At 38.9% G+C, this 20,000-nt stretch overlaps 1 protein-coding gene across 1 annotated transcript in view; it reads left to right on the top strand.

Annotated features, from left to right (window-relative positions):
* itfg1 (integrin alpha FG-GAP repeat containing 1) overlaps window positions 1-20,000 on the top strand; it is a 164,720-nt gene that overhangs the window by 35,293 nt on the left and 109,427 nt on the right. The window contains exon 8 of the mRNA XM_046840410.1: window positions 12,230-12,311. Within this exon, the coding sequence (XP_046696366.1) occupies window positions 12,230-12,311 (82 nt within the window). The remainder of the gene's footprint in view (window positions 1-12,229; window positions 12,312-20,000) is intronic.

The raw sequence follows: 20,000 nt of genomic DNA, 5'->3' as shown, positions 1-20,000 counted from the left end.
GTCCGAGGTTATAAATAAATGTGCTGATCGACAGGAGGTTTCATAGAGTGCAAGATAACTCAAATGTAATTGTCATGGTGGTCGCAATAGTAGTATCAAAATGACTGTGGTTAAAGAAATTGATGCTGATACTGAAACCCCACTGATGTAAATATTGTGAGCTATTTAATTTAGCAGTGAGCTAATATCAGTGATATTATTTTATTACTTTCACAGACATCACCTCGTTTGCATACTCACGAATAATTATAGACTGTGGTATTTTAAAGAGGGTAAAGGTGCATTTGGATTTAAATGTAACACAGTATGCTACTGATTGCTATATGTATATTATTTTGAATTCATATTAATAAGGGGTTTGGAATGAACCTTTTCATTCACCAGACAATTTGGCTACATGTTTAAGTTACCAGCCATTCAGAACTACTTCATCAATCAATCAGTAACCAAACAAATAATTTAATAAACCAGATTGACAAAGTCACACATGAGCCACTCATGCTTCTAATTTTATGTCCTTGTGCTTCTTGGTTACCTTCCTTTCTACCCCGGGGGTTAGTTACCCCAGGAAAGTATCAAGTAACACATTATCATATTTTTCGCTGTTGCTTCATTGCAAATGAACAAGCATGCCTTTATTTGTTGTGCATTGGTAGGTATTTTCAGGAAGCCATATAATCGCAGATTCTGCAATATTAGGCTGTATTAATATATCAAGTCAAGTCAAGTCAAGTTTATTTGTATAGCGCTTTTCACAACAGACATTGTCTCAAAGCAGCTTTACACAAATCAACAGTGATGGTGAATGGTGTGAATCTGTCCCTGATGAGCAAGCCATGGCGACTGTGGCAAGGAAAAACTCCCTTAGATGTTATGAGGAAGAAACCTTGAGAGGAACCAGACTCAAAAAGGGAACCCATCCTCATCTGGGTGACATCAAGAGTTTGATCATAAATCTTTCAACAATAAAGAACACTGGACAGTGAGAACTAACATGATTACTGGAGTATAAGATTATAAGTGATGTTCTTTCTGCAGTCTTATACAGTCTATATGGTTAGTAGCTCCGAGTTTTATGAGCTCAGCATTTGTGATCACCACAGATCCAGCATCAGCTTCTCCATGCCAGAGCCTTTAAACACTCCAGGAGGTCCAATGTCAAAACTCCACACATGTAGCGGGATCCAAATGGCACTGGTACGCCTCTAGATGGTTCGGGATGTTTGTGAGTTCGGCATCTACTTCTTCAAAGGTCCGTAATCATCACGAGGTGGGAGGTGACTGAGCTGGCCAAACCTCAGGGTGTCTCGGGATGGGGAGAGAAAGAGAAGCAGTGGAGAGGAATTAGCGTAGCTGCTGTTCATGATATTAACAGCACAAGTTGATAATGTGCATGTGATCAGATGTTCTGGAGCACAAGGTTATGATGTGATGTGTGTTATGTGTAGGCTTTGCTAAAAGATATGTTTTAATCTACACTTAAACTGGGAGAGTGTGTCTGAGCCCCGAACACCGTCAGGAAGACTATTCCAGAGTTTAGGAGCTAAATGTGAAAATGCTCTACCACCTTTAGTGGACTTTGCTATTCTAGGAACTACTAGAAGCCCAGAGTTTTGAGATCTCAGGAGCGTATGGATTGTAGCGTGTTAAAAGACTGGATAGATATATGGGAGCCAAACCATTTAGTGCTTTATAAGTGAGGAGTAATAGTTTGTAGTCTATTCGAAACTTAACAGGAAGCCAATGTAGGGACGATAAGATCGGGGTTATGTGATCATATTTTCTTGACCTTGTAAGAACTCTGGCTGCTGCATTCTGGACTAACTGAAGCTTGTTTATTAATGATGCAGGACATCCACCTAGTAACGCATTACAGTAGTCTATTCTGGAGGTCATGAACGCATGGACGAGCTTCTCTGCATCAGATATAGATAACATGTTTCTTAACTTAGAAATATTTCTAAGGTGAAAGAAGGCTGTTTTTGTAACTTGATTGATGTGATTTTTGAAAGACAAGTCGCTGTCTAAAATAAAATAAAATATGTCATAATGACTCACGAGTCGAGGAGTTGCCCTTTATCGGTGCAGGTTTTTCTCAGATTGTTGTAAAGTGAACATAACTTCTAAAACATCAGTAACACGCCATATCGGCTAGTATATATATATGACAGTTTGACTAAAAGACAGGAGGTGGAGCTGGAGGTAGCAGAGCTGAAGATGTTGAGGTTTTCGTTGGAAGTGACGACGATGGACAGGATTAGAAACGAGTTTATTAGAGGGACAGCGCATGTAGGACGTTTTGGAGACAAGGTAAGGGAGGCGAGATTGAGATAGTTTGGACATGTGCAGAGGAGAGACATGGGGTATATCGGTAGGAGAATGCTGAGGATGGAGCCACCAGGATAGAGGAAAAGAGAAAGACCAAGGAAGAGGTTTATGGTAAGGGAAGACAGGAGGTAGTTCGTTTGAAGGAGGCAGATGTAGAGGACAGAGGAGTATGGAGGCCGATGATCCGCTGTGGAGAAGCCTAAGGAGAACAGCCGAAAAGAAGAAGAAGAATATGACAGTGTTACCTGCAATGGTTTATTTGGCAGGTGGTAAAATATACATTTCTATACCATATAATAACAGATAACTGAAACATTTGCTCATATTCAACATGCATCTTGGAGAGCATTTAATGGTAAAGTCAATTTTTTGTGCTGAACATCTTTATGTATGTTTATACATACACCTTCTCTCTCTATTATATAAATACAAATAATGAGCATTTTCATATGTAAAGAATAAACATTTAGCTCTGCTGTTTCGCATATAATGGACGCTAAAATTCCCTAAAACAGATTGTTTTTGAATTTTGATTTGATTTCTTTATCCCTCTTATCCCCCCTGTTTAGATTTAGAATTCTATAGGCATGACAGCAGCAAGGTTTGTTCCACCAAATGTTAATGAGGTGAGACACAAGGTGAAGCTTTTAAACATCTAATGTTTGCTATAGACGACTTCTTGACACTTCCGCAAACAATCCTCTGCTTTCCGGCTGAGCGTTCTAAATTGCGTCGTCATCTCTGCACTGATTCTGTAAATCATCTCATGCTCTGTTTTTTTTTTTTTTTTTTTTTTTTTCCCGTTTTCACAGTTATTGGGTGTACAGGCTCAGCTCTGACTCAGATCTTTTTAAACTAGCATACATCACCCTTGTTGCTAGCGGCAAACACAAACTTGCCTCTGTTAGTGGTTCTGAAGGTGTTCCCCAGGGTTTATTACTCGGCCCTTTCTTTTTTATTATTTACACTTTAACACATTTGATAGTCACATGCTCACGCTTATTCTAGTGACACACGCTGTCTGTGCTGAATCTTGCCTGTTTTCCACCACCTGGCATTTTTCAAAAACGTCTAACAGAAGCAGCATGACGTTTTTATTTTTGATCATTGCAGATGATCAGCTGCTGGCTGAGTGAAATGTAGAGTATTGTTTTATGTTGAATACAAACTTCTCAGCTCCACTCACACACTCTTTAGTTTTTTTTCCATTTATTATGCTATTATACACACACACACACACACACACACACACACACACACACACACACACAGAAACAACTCACAATACACATAAAAGAAAAATACTAATACATGATTTGTACTTTTCTCTTTCTTTCTCTGCCCCCCCCTTTCTTATGTCTTACCCTCTCTTATTCTCTCTCCCTCTCTCTTTATTTCTCTCTCTCGCACTCTCTATATCTCTCTCTCTCTTTCCCTTTCACTCCGACGCTAAATGTCTCATCAGATGTAATTGAGGCCGATTACGCCGCTGCTTTCTTTGGTGTGAAAGAGTTTTTTAGAAGCAGAAATTGTGAGCTCCATCCATGGTGTAGCTGCAGTAATTACACATTGTGAAGGCCTTTCACACCGCAAGAAAAAAAGCTCAGTGTAGCGGATGGATGGATAGATGGATGGATAGATGGATGGATGGATGGATGGATTTATGGATGGATTTATGAATGGATTTATGGATGGATTTATGGATGAAAAAAAAAATCAGTATTAAATTACATCAAAGTTGACTATAGAAACGAAGCTTAGAGTTTAATTGCAGTAGGGGAGCCCAATATGTCGATTGCGATTGACTGGTAGATCATGAAGATAGAATGTGTAGATTACGTGCCATTCAAAAAAGATTTTAAATGTTAGTCTTTAGTTTATCCTCTCTATGGCATTGACGTACAGGGTGGTCAAAGATCTCTTCTCTTCTAACGCACGGGTCATTACGCATGTGCGGTCAAACTCATGCGAGCTACTGCAAAACTCCAGCGAGCTAAGTGACTCTACTTATTTGTGGGTCATATTTTCTCCAAATGAAGATTAATAAATCCAAATACCGTTCCACCATGACTGATGATCATTTGGAAGTCTGGCTTGAGGCTGGCTATTAGCAACTACTGTCCAGACTATGCAGCCCTGACTGACTCCATTCAGTGCAAGTCATCAGAGTAGGGTAGTGACCATAAGGGTTGAATCAGCTATGCAAGGTACAACCACATATATTGTATATACACCAAACAGGCATAACATTATGATTGCCTGCCTAATATTGTGTTGGTCCTTCTTTTGCTGCCAAAAGAATCCTGTCCCGTAGATCATTAACAGCATTAACCAACCTTCGCTTCCCACGTGCATCAACTCACTGCCTAACTTTTGATAGAAACAGACCCCACAAGAGCTGCAGTTTTGGAGATGCTCTAAACCAGTCGTCTAGCCATCGCAACATGGTCCTTGTCAAATTTGCACAAATCCTTACACTTGCTAGTTTTTCCTGCTTTTAACACATCAACTTTGAGGACAAAATGTTTACTTGCTGCCTGGTATATTCCACCCACTAACAGATAGCATGATTAGAGATAATCGATGTTATTACTTCACCTGTCAGTGGTCATAAATTAATATATATATATATATATATATATATATATATATATATATATAAAAAAATAATATTATTAGTTTTTTATAATTTTTTTTTTTTTTAATGTAGGTAGATCATATCGATTCGGCATTTTAAAAGTAGCTTTCAAGCCGTAAAAGTGTGAGCTCCCCTGAATTACAGATATCATGCAACACTGTTGAATTCTGGCTTCTGTTTGATCAGAAGGTGTTAATTTATATTTTATGAAGTAGCACAGCTGCAATTCACAAGTTTAGGACAATGTTTTCATATGTTATCGTTTCCATAGTAACAGCTGATTCACAAAGACTTGTACAGATTACAGATAGAAAAAAGTGATATGACGAAGTTTTCAGTAAGGTATTTAGAGAGAGATACTGTAGTCTCCAGGGTAGGTGCTTTGCTACATTCATTCAGGACAAAAGAGATTGCATTTTGTGCTTTCATAGGAATATGACATAGATTCTTTTTTTCTTCGAAACATAATTTCGCTTGGGGAGGGAAAGATTTTTTTTAATAATATAATTGAGGGCAGGAACTACTTTTCATAACATTAAATCTAAATGAATAGATGAAATGTGTAATGCATCTTTAATAAAATGTAAAATGTCTTGTAACAGTAACACTGCCTCATCACACCATAATGTCACTCATGATTTTCCTCTTACAGAAGTGCACTTATTGGAAGAATTGTGGCCAAAGAGCCATACCTCCGACATGGAAACAAGGCTAAACTACTTAACCTTTCACACAAGAACTGGGGTACAAAAAAATGGCAACAGGTTCTCTGAACTGATGCAATAATACAAATGGAGTTTGAAATTTGTTCAGGATCAATGGTGGCAGATACTCATCCATCATGCAATGCCATCCGGGAGGCTTTTGATTGGCCCCAAATTCATTCTGGAGCAGTACTTTGAGAAACATCTTCAGCATAGAGAACAACAAGAAGTCATAGAAGTGATAGTTGTGGCCCTGATCTTAACATCATCGTGTCTGTTTTGGATTGAATAAAGAGACAAGGATTTGGGGCAGCCTACATATACTGAATATGTGTGGTTAGTTTTTCAAGATGTGTGGAACAACCTACCTGCCAAGTTCCTTATTAAAAAAATTGACCTGTTAAAAAAAAATTATGCTTTTTTGCAGGCAAAGAGTGGTCACTCTAAATATTGATTTAATTTGGATTTTATTAGTAGATAAAAAAATAAACTAACAACACTTATTTTTTGAAAGCATTCCTATTTTAGGGATTTTGTCACAAGTATGAAATTGCGCAGTATTGTAAATTAGAAATATTTGGAAGTGTGAGTTCCCATAACATTTGCCAATAGTGTCTCTCTGACAATGTACCGCCTATATCCATTATTACACTGTAATTAATACTTGTGGTGATTTTTTTTTTTTTTTTGTTAGAATTACTGTGCCATTACAAACAGTGCATTTTAATGCTAGAGTTTGTCAGATTAACATTTCCTTACACACTAACCTACCAGATGCAAACTGTAAAAAAGTAGAATAAAGAGTTTGATAGAGCCGAGCTCCTGGTGCACAGCAGCTTTGATGGGCAGCAGGAAAAGAATGATGGTTTTTTCGTCTGAGCAGATCGACTGCCGCTGCAGGGAATCGTAGCTAAAACGCTCTGCACTGCTGTAGTCTTCTCCGCATGAGCAGGAGTTCAAAAACTTTAATGATGCAGTACACTGACAAACCTGCTCTGCACTAGTCTATATAAATCTCATCTCTCTCACTCATGCTTATGTCTTTATATGAGGGCATAAACAACGAAAACTTATATAGGCTGCGGTTTATTAAAGTTTTTGTGACTGATATATCAGTGAACAGAGAGGCGTTAACAAATGTGAGACCTTGCACTTTTAAGCAGATATACGTGGCTTTTAAAATAGAAGGTAGAATCCAGGGACACATGGATATTGATTTTGGAAACTGTTATCGGTTTAATATCTGAATATGTGCCAATTTGTACAGAGCGACTCCTCAGCCAAGCTAAGTGACACAACAACGTCCTCAATCAGGCAGAAAAACAGAGCAGGTGTCTGGAGGCAGAGCAACATTCTCAGTCAGAGATAGAGGGTGTTGGATGGTTCAATTAGATTGGCTGTCTCTTTCCGAAAAAATATTCCCAGAATGGACACATGGCCACTTCTGGGTGCCTCAAACCAGACATCTGGTCGGATCCGTGGGAAAAGAGCTGCTGTAACACAAATTGGTGAAAAAGTTAATGCTGGTTCTGATAGAATGGTTTTCAAAACACACAGTGGATCACAGCTTGTTGTGTATTTGTCTGTGAAGTTGCAGACCAGTCAGAAGACCCATGTTGAACTTCATCAACTAACGAAAGCCCCTACAATGGGCAAGTGAGCATCAGACCTGAACCAAGAAGGTGCCAGGATGCAAAAATACACCTGGATGCTTTACAGAGGCAGTGTGATGCTCTGGCCAATGTTCTGTTGAAGAACTTTGGGTTCTGGGATTCATATGGATGTTCATATTAATTATTCACTACCATATATTATTCACTACCATATTGCTATTTTTTGCTGTTTGTGTACAGCTATAATTACAAATTCTGCATGTATCTATAATGTATCAGAACATAATAAAGGCCATTTGATCTATATCAGGTCTAAGAATATATGTTTAGGTCAGCATCATCCTAGGAGCATGTTTAGCAAATTATCTGAATAAGAAACAGAAGGGGCTGAGAACCAAACCCTGAGAGACGCCTTGTGCCTGAGACAAAGGATTTCTGTTTATCCACGGATACAGAATGAAGTCTGCTAGAAAAGTAGAAATCTGGCAAAGCAGCATTAACTATTTCAACTGGAAAAAAAAAAAATTTGAAAAACATTTTATCTCATGTTTTGAAAGAAAGAAAGATGTGCTAAAAGGTGAGTGATGGAAATATATTACACTGTGCTTTCAAAAGCAGCTTTCTACAATAACCCGTCTATTTTCCTAAATTCTGTCTTGCTTTATCATGTTGTGTTAAGAATGTTCATCAGAACAGCCGTTGATAAAGAAAAATCACTTTTCTCAGTGACTTTTCTGAAAATGGAGTACAATTTGACCTTCATCCTCTCTCTCTTTTTCACACTCTCTATTTCTCTTTCTCTCTTTCTCTCTTTAATGCCGTGTCCCAACCTCTCTCCTCTCCTGTCTACATTCTTCATCCTGTGTGTGTGATTTTTGAGTAATGGTTCTTGATGGTGCTGTGGCTTTGATCCACACATTATTAGATCCATATGGAGCTCCAGCTGTCCGTTCTCCGTTATTGAGCTCGGCATTCACCGCAGAGAGACGGCATTTATGTCGCTAGGTGTGTGTGTGTATGTGTATGTGTGTGTCCATGTTTCTGTCTCATTAGTGTTGGCTGTAGAACAGCTAGCAGTTTCCATCTGTTCTTGAGCCATTCCCTGCCTGTAATCAATATAATCATACTATAATTAATTCAACGTTTCCTCTCCACTACCATTATCTGGCCTAGTTCTGTCTCCTCTTTGTTCCACTATCGTTTTTTGCCTGCCAATCCTAAGTGATAGCTCAAATGATACTGCCTGGAGGAGGGTGTACACAGAGATGGCAAGAGTTAAAATTGAGATATAGTGTGTGTGAACATGCGTCATTATCATGTTGAAAAAACTGTTGTTCGGGCCGTTCGGTTTCTGAAGGGAGGGCATCATGTTCTGCTTTAGAATGTCACAGTACATGCTGGAATCGATGTTTCCTTAAATTAACCACAGCTCCCCAGTACCAGCAGGTCTCTTACCACAAATGCTTGTTTGTAGGCAAGACACAATTTACCTGGTACTCCTCACCAGGGCATCGCCACACATGCTGGACACCAGCTGAGCCAAACAAGTCAATCATAGTCTCATCAGACCACAGGACATGATTCCAGTAATTCATGCTCTTGGACAGGTTGTGTTTGGGCTTTCTTGTTAGCCAGCTTCGGAATAGTAAAAAGAAAAGAAAAGAAAACATACACAACATAACATGGTAGGAGAGGAAAAGTAAGTAAAACCGACAAGGTCTAGTGTTTGGGATAGAAGCAGAATGCCTGATTACCCTGCAAGAACACTGGACAATAAACCTGCAAGAACCCTGGACAATAAATTGGACTACATCAACTCCAGTGGACCATGCAGCAAGAGTTTAAAGACTGCTGCTTTTTTTTTTTTACGGAGACATGCCTCAGCGACGGAGTTCCGGAAGCCAAGTTTTACAGTGACAGAAATGTAGCTCTGTGCGATAAGACTCGTGGTGGAGTGTGTGTTTATATTAACATGGAATGGTGCAGTTACTCTGTGCTTGACTTATCGCTGGTGGAGGTCATGACTGTAAGATGGCATTTTATTTACCAAGGGAATTCACCACTGCCTTCATTGTGAGTGTACATTCCCCCTAACTCTAATGCTAAGGAGGCACTTTGTGAACTCTATTGGGCTATTAGCCACCTGCAGAATGCTCACTCTGACGGACTGTTTATTATCAATTCAGTGCTCCCTAAACCCTATCAGCATGTGGACAACAAGAGGGTCAAACACACTGGATATTGTTTACACAAACATCCCCGTCATGTACCGTGTGGAGCCCTGCCTCGCCCCCACCTCCAATACTCACACCACTAATTCCAACATACAGACCAGATCAGACGCTCTAATCCTGTTCTGAAACAAGTGAAAATCTGCCCAGCAGAAAGCACTTCTGCTCTCCAGGACTGTTTTGACTGCACTCATTGCGACATGTTTAGGAAGGCTGCAAAGATGCATGTGCTGCTAAAGTTTAGAGACTCTGTCTTCAGAGCAGGGGACAAGAGGGCCAAGCTGTCCTGAGCCATTAGAGAGGCGAAGCTCTCACATGTCAAGAGAATTCACGCCCACTTCCAGGACAGCAAAGAATCCCGGCGCATGTGTCAGGGCATCCAGGTGATCGTGAACTACAAGACAACTTAACCTTCTAGTGACAGTGACGCCTCCAACATGAGCTGAACGACTTCTACGTCCGGTTTGAGGTGCAGAACAACAGGCAACAAGAAGACCACCCCAATGACCAGGTGCTTTGTCTAACCAGGGCTGAAGTGAGGAAAACTCTATACAGAGTTAACCCACAAAAGTCTGCTGGACCAGACAACATTTCTGGCAGAGTGCTCAGGGAATGTGCAGAACAGCTAGTGGATGACTTCACTAACATCTTTAACATCTCCCTGAGGTGCTACGTGCCTCAAACAATGGCCCTTGTTCCACAAAATAATTCTGCACTCCCCTGCCTCAAAGACTATCGCCCGTTGCACTCACACCCATCATAATGAAGTGCTTCTAGAGGCTCGTTACAAGGCACATCAAGACCCAGCTACCACTCTCACTAGACCTCATGCAGTTTGTTGTACCGTCCAAACCATTTCATGGACGATGTCATCACCATTACCCTCCATCTGGCTCTCATCCACCTGGACAATAAGGACGTTCGTACAAATGCTGTTCATTTACTTCAGTTCAGCAGTCAACACAATCATCCTTCAGCACCTGATTGAGAAGCTGAGCCTAATGGACCTCAACATCTCCCTCTGCAATTAGAAACTGGGCTTTCTGACTGGGAGACCTCAGTCAGTCCGAATTGGAAACAGCATCTCTAGCACCACCACGCTGAGCACTGGGCTGTTCACTGTGCTGACTTACGACCGTGTAGCAATGCACAGCTCAAACCACATCATCAAGTTTGCAGATGACACGATCGTGGTGGGTTTCATTAGCAAGAACAATGCGTCAGTATACAGAGGTGCAACAACAGTCTGGTGTAAAACTAACAACCTGTTTTTGAACACTGACAAAACCAAAGAGATGGTTATTGACTTAAGAGCACAGAGCAGCCATTCTTCACTGAACATCGATGGATCCTCTGTGTAGATCGTCAAGAGCACCAAATTCCATTGTGTTCATCTGGCAAAGGACTTCACATGGTCACTCAACACCAAGTTCCATCAGTGAGAAAGCCCAGCCACAGCTCTACTTTCTGTGAAGGCTGAGGAAAGCCCATCTCCCTCCCCCCTTCCTAACCATGTTCTACAGAGGGATCACTGACTGGTTTGGGAACTGCACCGTCTCGATTCGCAGGATCCTACAGAGGATAGTGAGGACGGCCGAAAAGATTATTGGTGTCTCTTTCCCCTCTATCACGAACATTTTAACCACAGGCTGCATCCGCAAAGCCAACAGCATTGTGGACGGCCCCACACACCCCTCACACTCACTTAACTGTGTGTTACTGAACTGTTACAACCTGAACTCAAACACACACTTAATACTTATTTCAATTCATACACATTCATGTTATCAGCACCACCCATATTATATTATAATCATAATATACTGTTTATATGCTGTTTTGCACCTATTGATTGCTGCTCTAGTTGTTTTTGCACTCTTGTTTATAGCTCTCTTTTGCACATTGTACAGTATAACATATTATACAGTAGGCTTACTAGTTGGCGCTATTATTTGTTTTGTGTATCTGTCCCACACTGTCTTGTATTGTCTTGCACTGTTTGTACTCGGTATGTGGCGAGAACAACCATCTTAGTCTTTAGCTCCGTGTTCTGTAATGTAGCTCTATGTTATGTTATGTAGCAATTCCAGAGAAACTCATTTCACTGTGTACTGCTTCAGCTTTATATGTTTGAAATGACAAAATCTTCTTGACCTGACTTGAAGAAGATAATATTTTATATGCAACCAAAGATGCCTGAGGTTTTCGATTGGTAGGACGGGATGTGTAAGATGGGATGTTCTTATATAAATAATACGCAGATACTATCCAATGTTTGAAACATAATTCTTATTGGATAAAGTTTTTGAAGTTGTAGAGCTTCCATTTTAACATTAACATGCTTAGGATCTTCGTTGTTGGATGCACCAGGTTCTTTAAAAAGAAATCAGTAGGGGTAGTAGCACTGTATTTTCCATTTATACGTCAATCAGTGTGAATTTACCCCCTCATTAACACATAGCACGGTCATCTGTTACTCAGCCATTTGCCGTATATCATTTACTTCTTCTGATTGTGCCACTCACTATTCCCTCGTTCACATAACCATCTAAATTAAGAGTTTCTATAACAGTGCTGCTGACAGCTCTGTCCAAGAATGACACAACGACACTGCTGATGTGGTGCTGCTGAAGTTCAGAGCTGTCACTCAGCCAATAAATAGTGACAATATCCGATTTATTTTTATTAAACATTTCAAATGTCCTTCTTTCTCAGGATGGAAACTTCACCAGGAACTTCATTATAAAGGCACCAGAGAATGTTCAAAAAGTAGGCCAGTCTGCTTTCGTCGATTTTGGTGAGTAGATTTTTGGTGTCATGTAATGCATGTTGGGTTCAGATAGATAAAGTCTTAAACGCTGCTGCCAGACCTGAAATTAAGTAGAATTATGACTGAGATGATTACTGGCACTAGCTAGAGCATAGCCAAAATACAATAACTGACACATAACAAAATTACAGGGAATATCCTGGATGAAAATGAAAGAGAATGTACTGAATGACAATGATATGTAATATCCTGAATGAAAATATAAATATCCAGAATGAAAATGATTCAGAATATCCTGAATGAAAATATGAATATCCGGAATAAAAATGATTCAGAATATCCTGGATTCGGAAAATCCTGCATGGAAATGATATGGAATGAAAATGATGATAATATCCTGAGTTAAAATGAAACGGAATATACTGAATGAAAATGATTCGGAATATCCCGAATGAAAATTATTCGGAATATACTGAATGAGAATATCTTAATTAAAAAGGTTTGGAATATCCTGAACGAAACTGACTTGGAATATCTTGAATGGAAATAATTCAAAATATCCTGAATGAAAATGATTTGGAATACCCTGAATGGAAATACAGTGGAACCCACTTATCTCGACCTCGGTTAACTCGCCAACCCTATTATGTCGACGTTTTTGAAGTGGAACCGCTAAATTCTCGCTTTGTCTTAGCATTTTTTAATCGGTTATGTCGATTCATTTATGTCGACGAACCCTAATATCTCGAGCACAAGGGGGGGCAAATTTGCCACTTAACGTCGGTTATCTCGATCCGCATGACCAATCGCCGGCTTTTGCCACGTCACCATCTCACTACCGTATTTTCGTGTATATAAGACGCGTCTTATATAAAGTTTTGCATACCCCTCACCCAGGGTGCTCTTATATACGCGAAAATACGGTAGTGAGACGGCACTGTGCAGCCGCAGAAAAACTTGCGGAAGTGGCAGAAAAATCAAGCCTTACAGATGCTATGTTGGAAGTGTACGATAATTTTCAGAGCTGTGTGTCAGAGTGAAATGACTCGAGAATTTAATTTTGACACTGGTTAGCTTTTTGTAAAATGAACTACACCCCGCACGTTTTTTGTGATTTTGTGAGCGATCTTTGTGTTTGCAATGTTGGAGAATATAATAAAAGTTTGTTTTGAGAATGGACGGTGGTTTGTATTGTACACTGGTAAATCTCTGCTGTTAGTTGGTGCACTTATGCCTTTTGTTGTAAACAAACATGTATGTACATTTTTATAGCATGCCTTCATCAAAGCAACGCTGTTGTGTAAAAAAACCTACAATAACGCGTGCATGTACATTCTCATTTATTACGCACATCATGTACATAAAGAAATTTCAAGCAGGTTAATATATTGCCGCCATATTTGTTTTCGTTTATCTCGATCATCGGTTATCTCAACGCTTTTTGGCGTCCCCTAGGCCGGCGACATAACCGGGTTCCACTGTAAATCGGAATATCCTGAATGAAAATGATTTGAAATATCCTGAATGGAAATAATTCTGAATATTCTGAATGGAAATGATTTGGAATATCCTGAATGCAAATGATTCAGAATATCCCGAATGAAAACGATATGGAAAATGAAAATGATAAAAACATACTGAGTTTAAATGAAACGGAATATTCTGAATGAATATGATTAGGATTTTCCTGAATCAAAATAATACTGGCAGAGCTGCTATATTAATTTAATTGTGTAACTTATTTGTATTTAATGCTGGCCTTCATTTACATTACATTCTTAAAAAACTGTATACATATCAGCATGGTATATTGTGATTATGCCAAATCATCAAATTGAGTAATAATTATAAGATAAGATTGAATGGACATAGTCATATGTTATAATAGTGTTTATATGATATACAGTACATGGACCAATGTATGATATACACTATATGAACACCTGACTTTTCCATTCATATTTGGTTCGTCCCCAAACTGTTACCACAAAGTTGGAGGCACACAATTGTTTATGATGCATGGTAGGACGCATTAGAATAAAATTTTTCCTTGCATGAACTAGGAGACCCAAACCTGCTCCAGCATGAAAATGCCCCTGCACACAAAGCCAGCTCTATGAATATATGAGTTGGAATGGACTTCTATAAAGCTCTGACCTTAACCCTATTGAACACCTTTGGGATGAATTAAAATGCTGGTTTAATAACGCCCTTGTGACTGAATGAGCACAAATCTCCATAAGCACACTCCAAAATCTAGTGAAGCATCTTCCCAGAAATCTACTCAGTTCTAATAAGCTGGTAGACTAGATGAAGAATATCTCTTCTTGTTCTTTACAGTTAGATTTTTTTGTTTGTTTCGTCTTGTCTCTTCTCACCCTCTTGAGTTTACGCACAAAATCTTTTTTGATTAAGGTCATTAAGGGCTTTCTATAATATCTAAGATTCTAGTTTTAGTCTTCTGGAATATTCCAATTGAATTAAAACTAAGGGAGAAGAATCTTTTAATAATCGTTACAGCAGCGTTTTTCCTCTAAGAATGTCAAAGTGTGCACATGATATATTCAAATCCCTTGTTATATAACGCAGAACCAAAAAGAAAGTAGGTCTGAGTCTCTGTCTTAGCCAGCCCACACACACTCCCACATTTAATTTAACTCGAGCTGGATCCTATTAAACATTTACATTACAAATTTCCTCTTTTGCTAAAGCACACGAGCGTAGAGGAAGCCGAAATGACACGAACGCAAGCGCCTCATTGAATATAAAAGATTGATGAGCGCAGCGCAATGACCTGCACTATTCAAATGCCACCTCTCTGTGGATCCTGGCCTTTTGTTTAAATCCAGGTTTTATTTGAGCAAACAAGGATATCCCTCCACCTTTCTTTAATTCAGTCACTAATTACTCCTGTCACTGAGGGAAAACCTATAAAGAGGAATAAAGAGCGCAGAGACGTGTTGTTTCGAGGTCGAAAATCGGCAACGCAACGCGGAAACGCACTGAATCCTGCAAACTAATGAGATCAGATTTGTGAAAATACGAGTAAATGATGCAAAATGTAAATACGTGTAAGTATTTCTCTCTCGCTGCGTTATATTTATAGTGTATGCTGTATGGGCAAAAAGTATTAGGACACATGCCTTATTCACAAACTGTTACCACAAAGTCAGATGTACACATTTCTACAGGTTGTCTTTAGATGCGGTAGCATTCAAATTTTTTCCTTAAATAATAATAAAAAAGCTTCACCCCCTTTTTAATGGACTGAATGTGAGACCGAACCCTTTCCAGCAGGACAATGCCCCTGTGTCCAAATGCTGACTGCACCCCCAGGTCTCCTCATGCTACATCAGTACCTCACTTCACTAACATCCTTATGGCTGAATGAGCACAGATCTCCACAAACATTTAGTGGAACATCATTCCCAGAAGAACAAAGGTTATTATAACAGAAATCTTATCCTCAGGTGTCCACAAACTTTTGTCCATATAGTGTATCAGTTTACTTTATTTACCTGCCATTATCTGTTTATCTTGTTTTTTCGGCTTGTTCATCTCCGCATCAGTTTTTTTTCACTTATCTTCATTTTACTTATTAGGATCAGTTTATCTTTCTGAGTCTGCCTCTTGTTTTTCTCTTGTCCCTCTGTGCACCTTTTTTCCTGTCGTTTAACAGTTTATTCAATTTCCCTCTTATTTATCAGTCACACGTTGCTGTAAATGCTTTATTCGGATTCTTATTCCTCTCCATTTGGTGGTTCTCACTTGCATAAGTTTATCAGGTAATTCCATTTTGCACTTGTTTATTCTCATTTTTCAAATTATGTATTACTTTTTTTTTCCTTCATTCTTCATTTTTATTTTTTGTCGATTTCATATTTTTCATTTTAGTGTTGTTCATTGGTTGGTCTTATTTTGGATTTTTTTTCCTTCATTTTCTTATTTACATTTACATTTGCAGCATTTAGCAGATGTAAATGTAAATAAGAAAATGAAGGGAAATAAACTCAAAATAAGACCAACCAATGAACAACTCTAAAATGAAATACATGAAATCAACAGATTTGTGAATATACGTATATATATTATTTCCTCTGTGTGTAATTCGTGTATAATTTTCCTTTTGTCTACCAGTACAATTTGCCCTCTGTTTAGTATGTCATAAATCCATAAATATATGGACATTGATAAGGTTGTTGTTATTATACTCTATTCCACAGTACACTGGATTGTGTAGGAATGATGAATGAGTTTGAAGTGTGGATTTGGTTTAACAGAAAGTAGTGGACAGAGTAACACTCACAAATTAAAGTGTCATCATATTGAACTTTGTCGTAATCCCTTTGCAGTTACTGACTGTCTGAGGTCTGGAAATCTTAGACCTCAGCAGACACTGGCTTTCTTCCCTGGTGATGCTCTGCCTTGTCTTTACTGCAGATTTTTTCACTTCCTGCTTGTTGTTGGAGGGTTTTGTCTGCATTTTATTTTTTCTTCAGCAAGTGAAAAGCAGCTCATTTGAATTCAGCTTAAGGGACCATGGCAGGATTCCTATTCTTCCAATTCTTTGCAGATAATATCTCCCTGTATGCTTCCAATTTCATTCTGGTCTTCTCAGCTGTAAAATTATCAATAAATAAATCTAAACAAGCTCCACCAACTCCATACAATGAGGTGGTATGCTTTGGATCATGAACAGCTCCTCGTCTTCTCCATATACTCTTCTAATCCACTCAGTCTGCTACAAGTTTTTATTTACTCATCTGACTATTGGATGTTAATGCAGAACATTTGTAATCTGGTCTTCCTGCTTTTAAGGCTTACAACCTATGTATTCTGGTGAACACTTCTTTTGATTTTCTGACTTTGACACAGATACATCTTATTCCTGGAAAGTGTTCTTCATGTGGTCGACATTTGTAAGGAGGTTTTTCTTTACCAGAAAAAAAATCTTGTCAGTTTTTTCCCCAGGGCTTTTTAGTGTTTCTGAACACTGCAGACATTTTTTTTAAAGAAATGCACCAAATACTTGATTAGGCTTATTATCTTTATCTTTATTAAGTGAGGGATCAACACACCTGACCATGGAACAGCTGCAAAAGAATTTTCCAATTACCTTTGGTTTATTAAAAAGGGGTGCACCACAAAAGCCTATATTTTTTCTTTATTATTTGAAATTCCACTATCTTGTTGTTAAAAACGAAAACATTAATAAATGAAAGAGTAAACGGAAGTAACTGAAAATGACTTCGAGGCTGTGTATCAGAGTGTTCAGAGTGCCCATGCGGACCCTGTCCACCACTGAAACTGGACCATGTACAGTAGAAACATGGGGTTTTCTGATTAATCACTTTTTCTTTATTGTCATGTGGACGGCCGGCTGTGTGTGTATGTGTGGGTGTGTATCTTATTTGGGAAAGAGATGGCACCAGGGTGCTCTTTGGGAAGAAGTGAAACTAGTGAGCTCAGTGTGATGCTCTAGGCAATGTTCTACTGGGAAACCTTGGCTTCTGGTATTCTTGTGGATGATATTTTCTTCTGTGCCGAAGCACAACTGCAGACCAAGTACACTTCTTCATGGCAACAGGATTCCATAATGACAGTGGCCTCGGTCAGCAGAATATTACACACTGCCTCACTGCACAAATTCTTCAGGAATAGTTTGAATAACGACACAGAGTTTTTTTGGCCTCCAAATGTCCCAAAGGTCAATGCATCTGACAGCATCAGCATTCAGCATCTATGGGAATAATCAAATTCAATTAATTTAGGCTATACCTTGCAATTTACCGGATTTAAAGGATCTGGCACTAATGTCATGGTTGCAGATACCACAGCACACCTGAGAGTCTGCTGGAGCCCATGCCTTGAAGGGTTAGAGGTGCTTTAAAATGTGTCATATTAATATACACTATATTGCTTAAACTTTGCAGACACCTAGTCATAAGTAGGGTATTAATTTTTGTGAGCATCGCATTCCACCTTTAGATCGAGTTTGCCCTTGTAATTCGCTCCACTCTTCTGGGAAGATGTTCCACTAGATATTGGAGTTTGCTTGTGGACATTTGTGTGTTTTAATGAAGGCAGGTACTGATGTAGGTAAGAAGGCCTGAGGTTCAGTCAGCGTTCCAATTCATCCCAAAGGTGTTCAGTGGGGTTAAGATCAAAGCTCTATAGCAGGCCACTCAAGATCTTTTTCTACAAACCATGTAAACCAGATGTTCATAGAGCTCGCTTTGTGCACAGGGGCAATGCCATGCTGGAACAGGTTTTATAAGTTTTATCATACTGCATTTAAAGACCTCCTATACAATTGTGTGCCTTCAGCTTTGTGGTAACAGTGTGGAGAAGAACAGTGTGGCAGATCAGGTGTCCCAATACTTAATAAACTTAATATATCCAAATATCTAACACACCTTTTAGTCGTATTTTTGTTTTTAGTTACTCCAATTTTTGATCTTTTTTTATCGTAGTGTTAAAATATTGGTCAATCTTTTTTTTTTTGTTCTGTGTATCTTTCTCATTTTCCTTGCATCAGATTATCATGCTTATCTTTTATCCCCTTTTCATCTCTTTAACTCATAAAATTACCCGTTTATCTTCACTTTGATCATCACATTTTATTCGTTGGTTCTTTTTTAACCCCTTGTTTTGAGAATTTTATTTTAGCATTTATCGTATTTCCACTTTTTAATTTTTTTTTACATTTTTTCTGCATCACTGTTGCGATCTTCTCCCATTCAGACAAGAAGCTCGGGATGTTCGGGCTCAGCAAAATACATATCGACTAAAACCTTTGTAACCGATTTATATCCATAAAATAAGTCTAGTGTTGGTTAAAAAAAAAAAAAAAACAACTTGGAGATGAAAATTGATTTTGGTGAAGATTAATCGCCTTTTGTAAAAATCAGTTTGGCAGGAAAAAGATGGCTGCATTCACAGGAAGAAAGTACAAAAAAAAAAAAAGAGACAGTGTGCGTGCAGCATATAATTCAAGATAGACGGAATGAAAGAGAAATGAAGAAGAGAGAGGGATGAAGCGGAAAGGACAGGATGTACATGTGAGAAAGAGAAAATAAGATGGAGTATAAAATGAAAAAAAAGCTGATAGAATGGAAAGAAACCATCGAAACTGAAAGAAAGATGACAGAGTGAGAGTGAAGGAATGATGGAAAGAGGATTAATGGAGGCGAGGCGAGCTGAGAATGAAAAGTTGAGGAAGGCAAAAACAGATAGAAGAGAAAGAAGGGGATTGTAATATCGAAAAAAAAGAACAGATGCCTGAATCCTGAGAGATTGAATGACTAAGAAATGAAGTCTGAAGAAAGAAAGGTATAAGATGCGGGAATGAAATGATGAGGAGTAAGGCAAAGAAAAGAAAGACGGGGCGAATGTAGAAGAAGGAAGAAGTGAAGGAGTGTGGCTGATGAAAGAGGGATAGACTGAGGGAGTGTAAGAACGAATAATGAATAGACAGAGGAGAGGAAGGAAAGGAAAGGAGGGAGGGAGGGAGGGAGGGAGGGAGCCTGAGAGGATGAAAGTAAGAGGAAAGAGAGCGATTGTAGAAAAAGCGACAGAGAGAAAGAGGAGTGCACACCAGCGTTAGTGTGATTTATGAAGATGAATGGAGGTGGGAATAAGCTGAGACACTGTTGAGAGGAGTGTGTGTGTGTGTGTGTGTGTGTGTGTGTGTGTGTGCACTCTTTAGCTGGGTCG

The sequence above is a fragment of the Silurus meridionalis genome, chromosome 26 (genome assembly GCF_014805685.1).
Source record: "Silurus meridionalis isolate SWU-2019-XX chromosome 26, ASM1480568v1, whole genome shotgun sequence".
NCBI classification, from domain to species: domain Eukaryota; kingdom Metazoa; phylum Chordata; class Actinopteri; order Siluriformes; family Siluridae; genus Silurus; species Silurus meridionalis.
The sequence above is the reverse complement of the archived record's forward strand: the minus strand, read 5'-3'. Positions and strand labels throughout refer to the sequence as shown.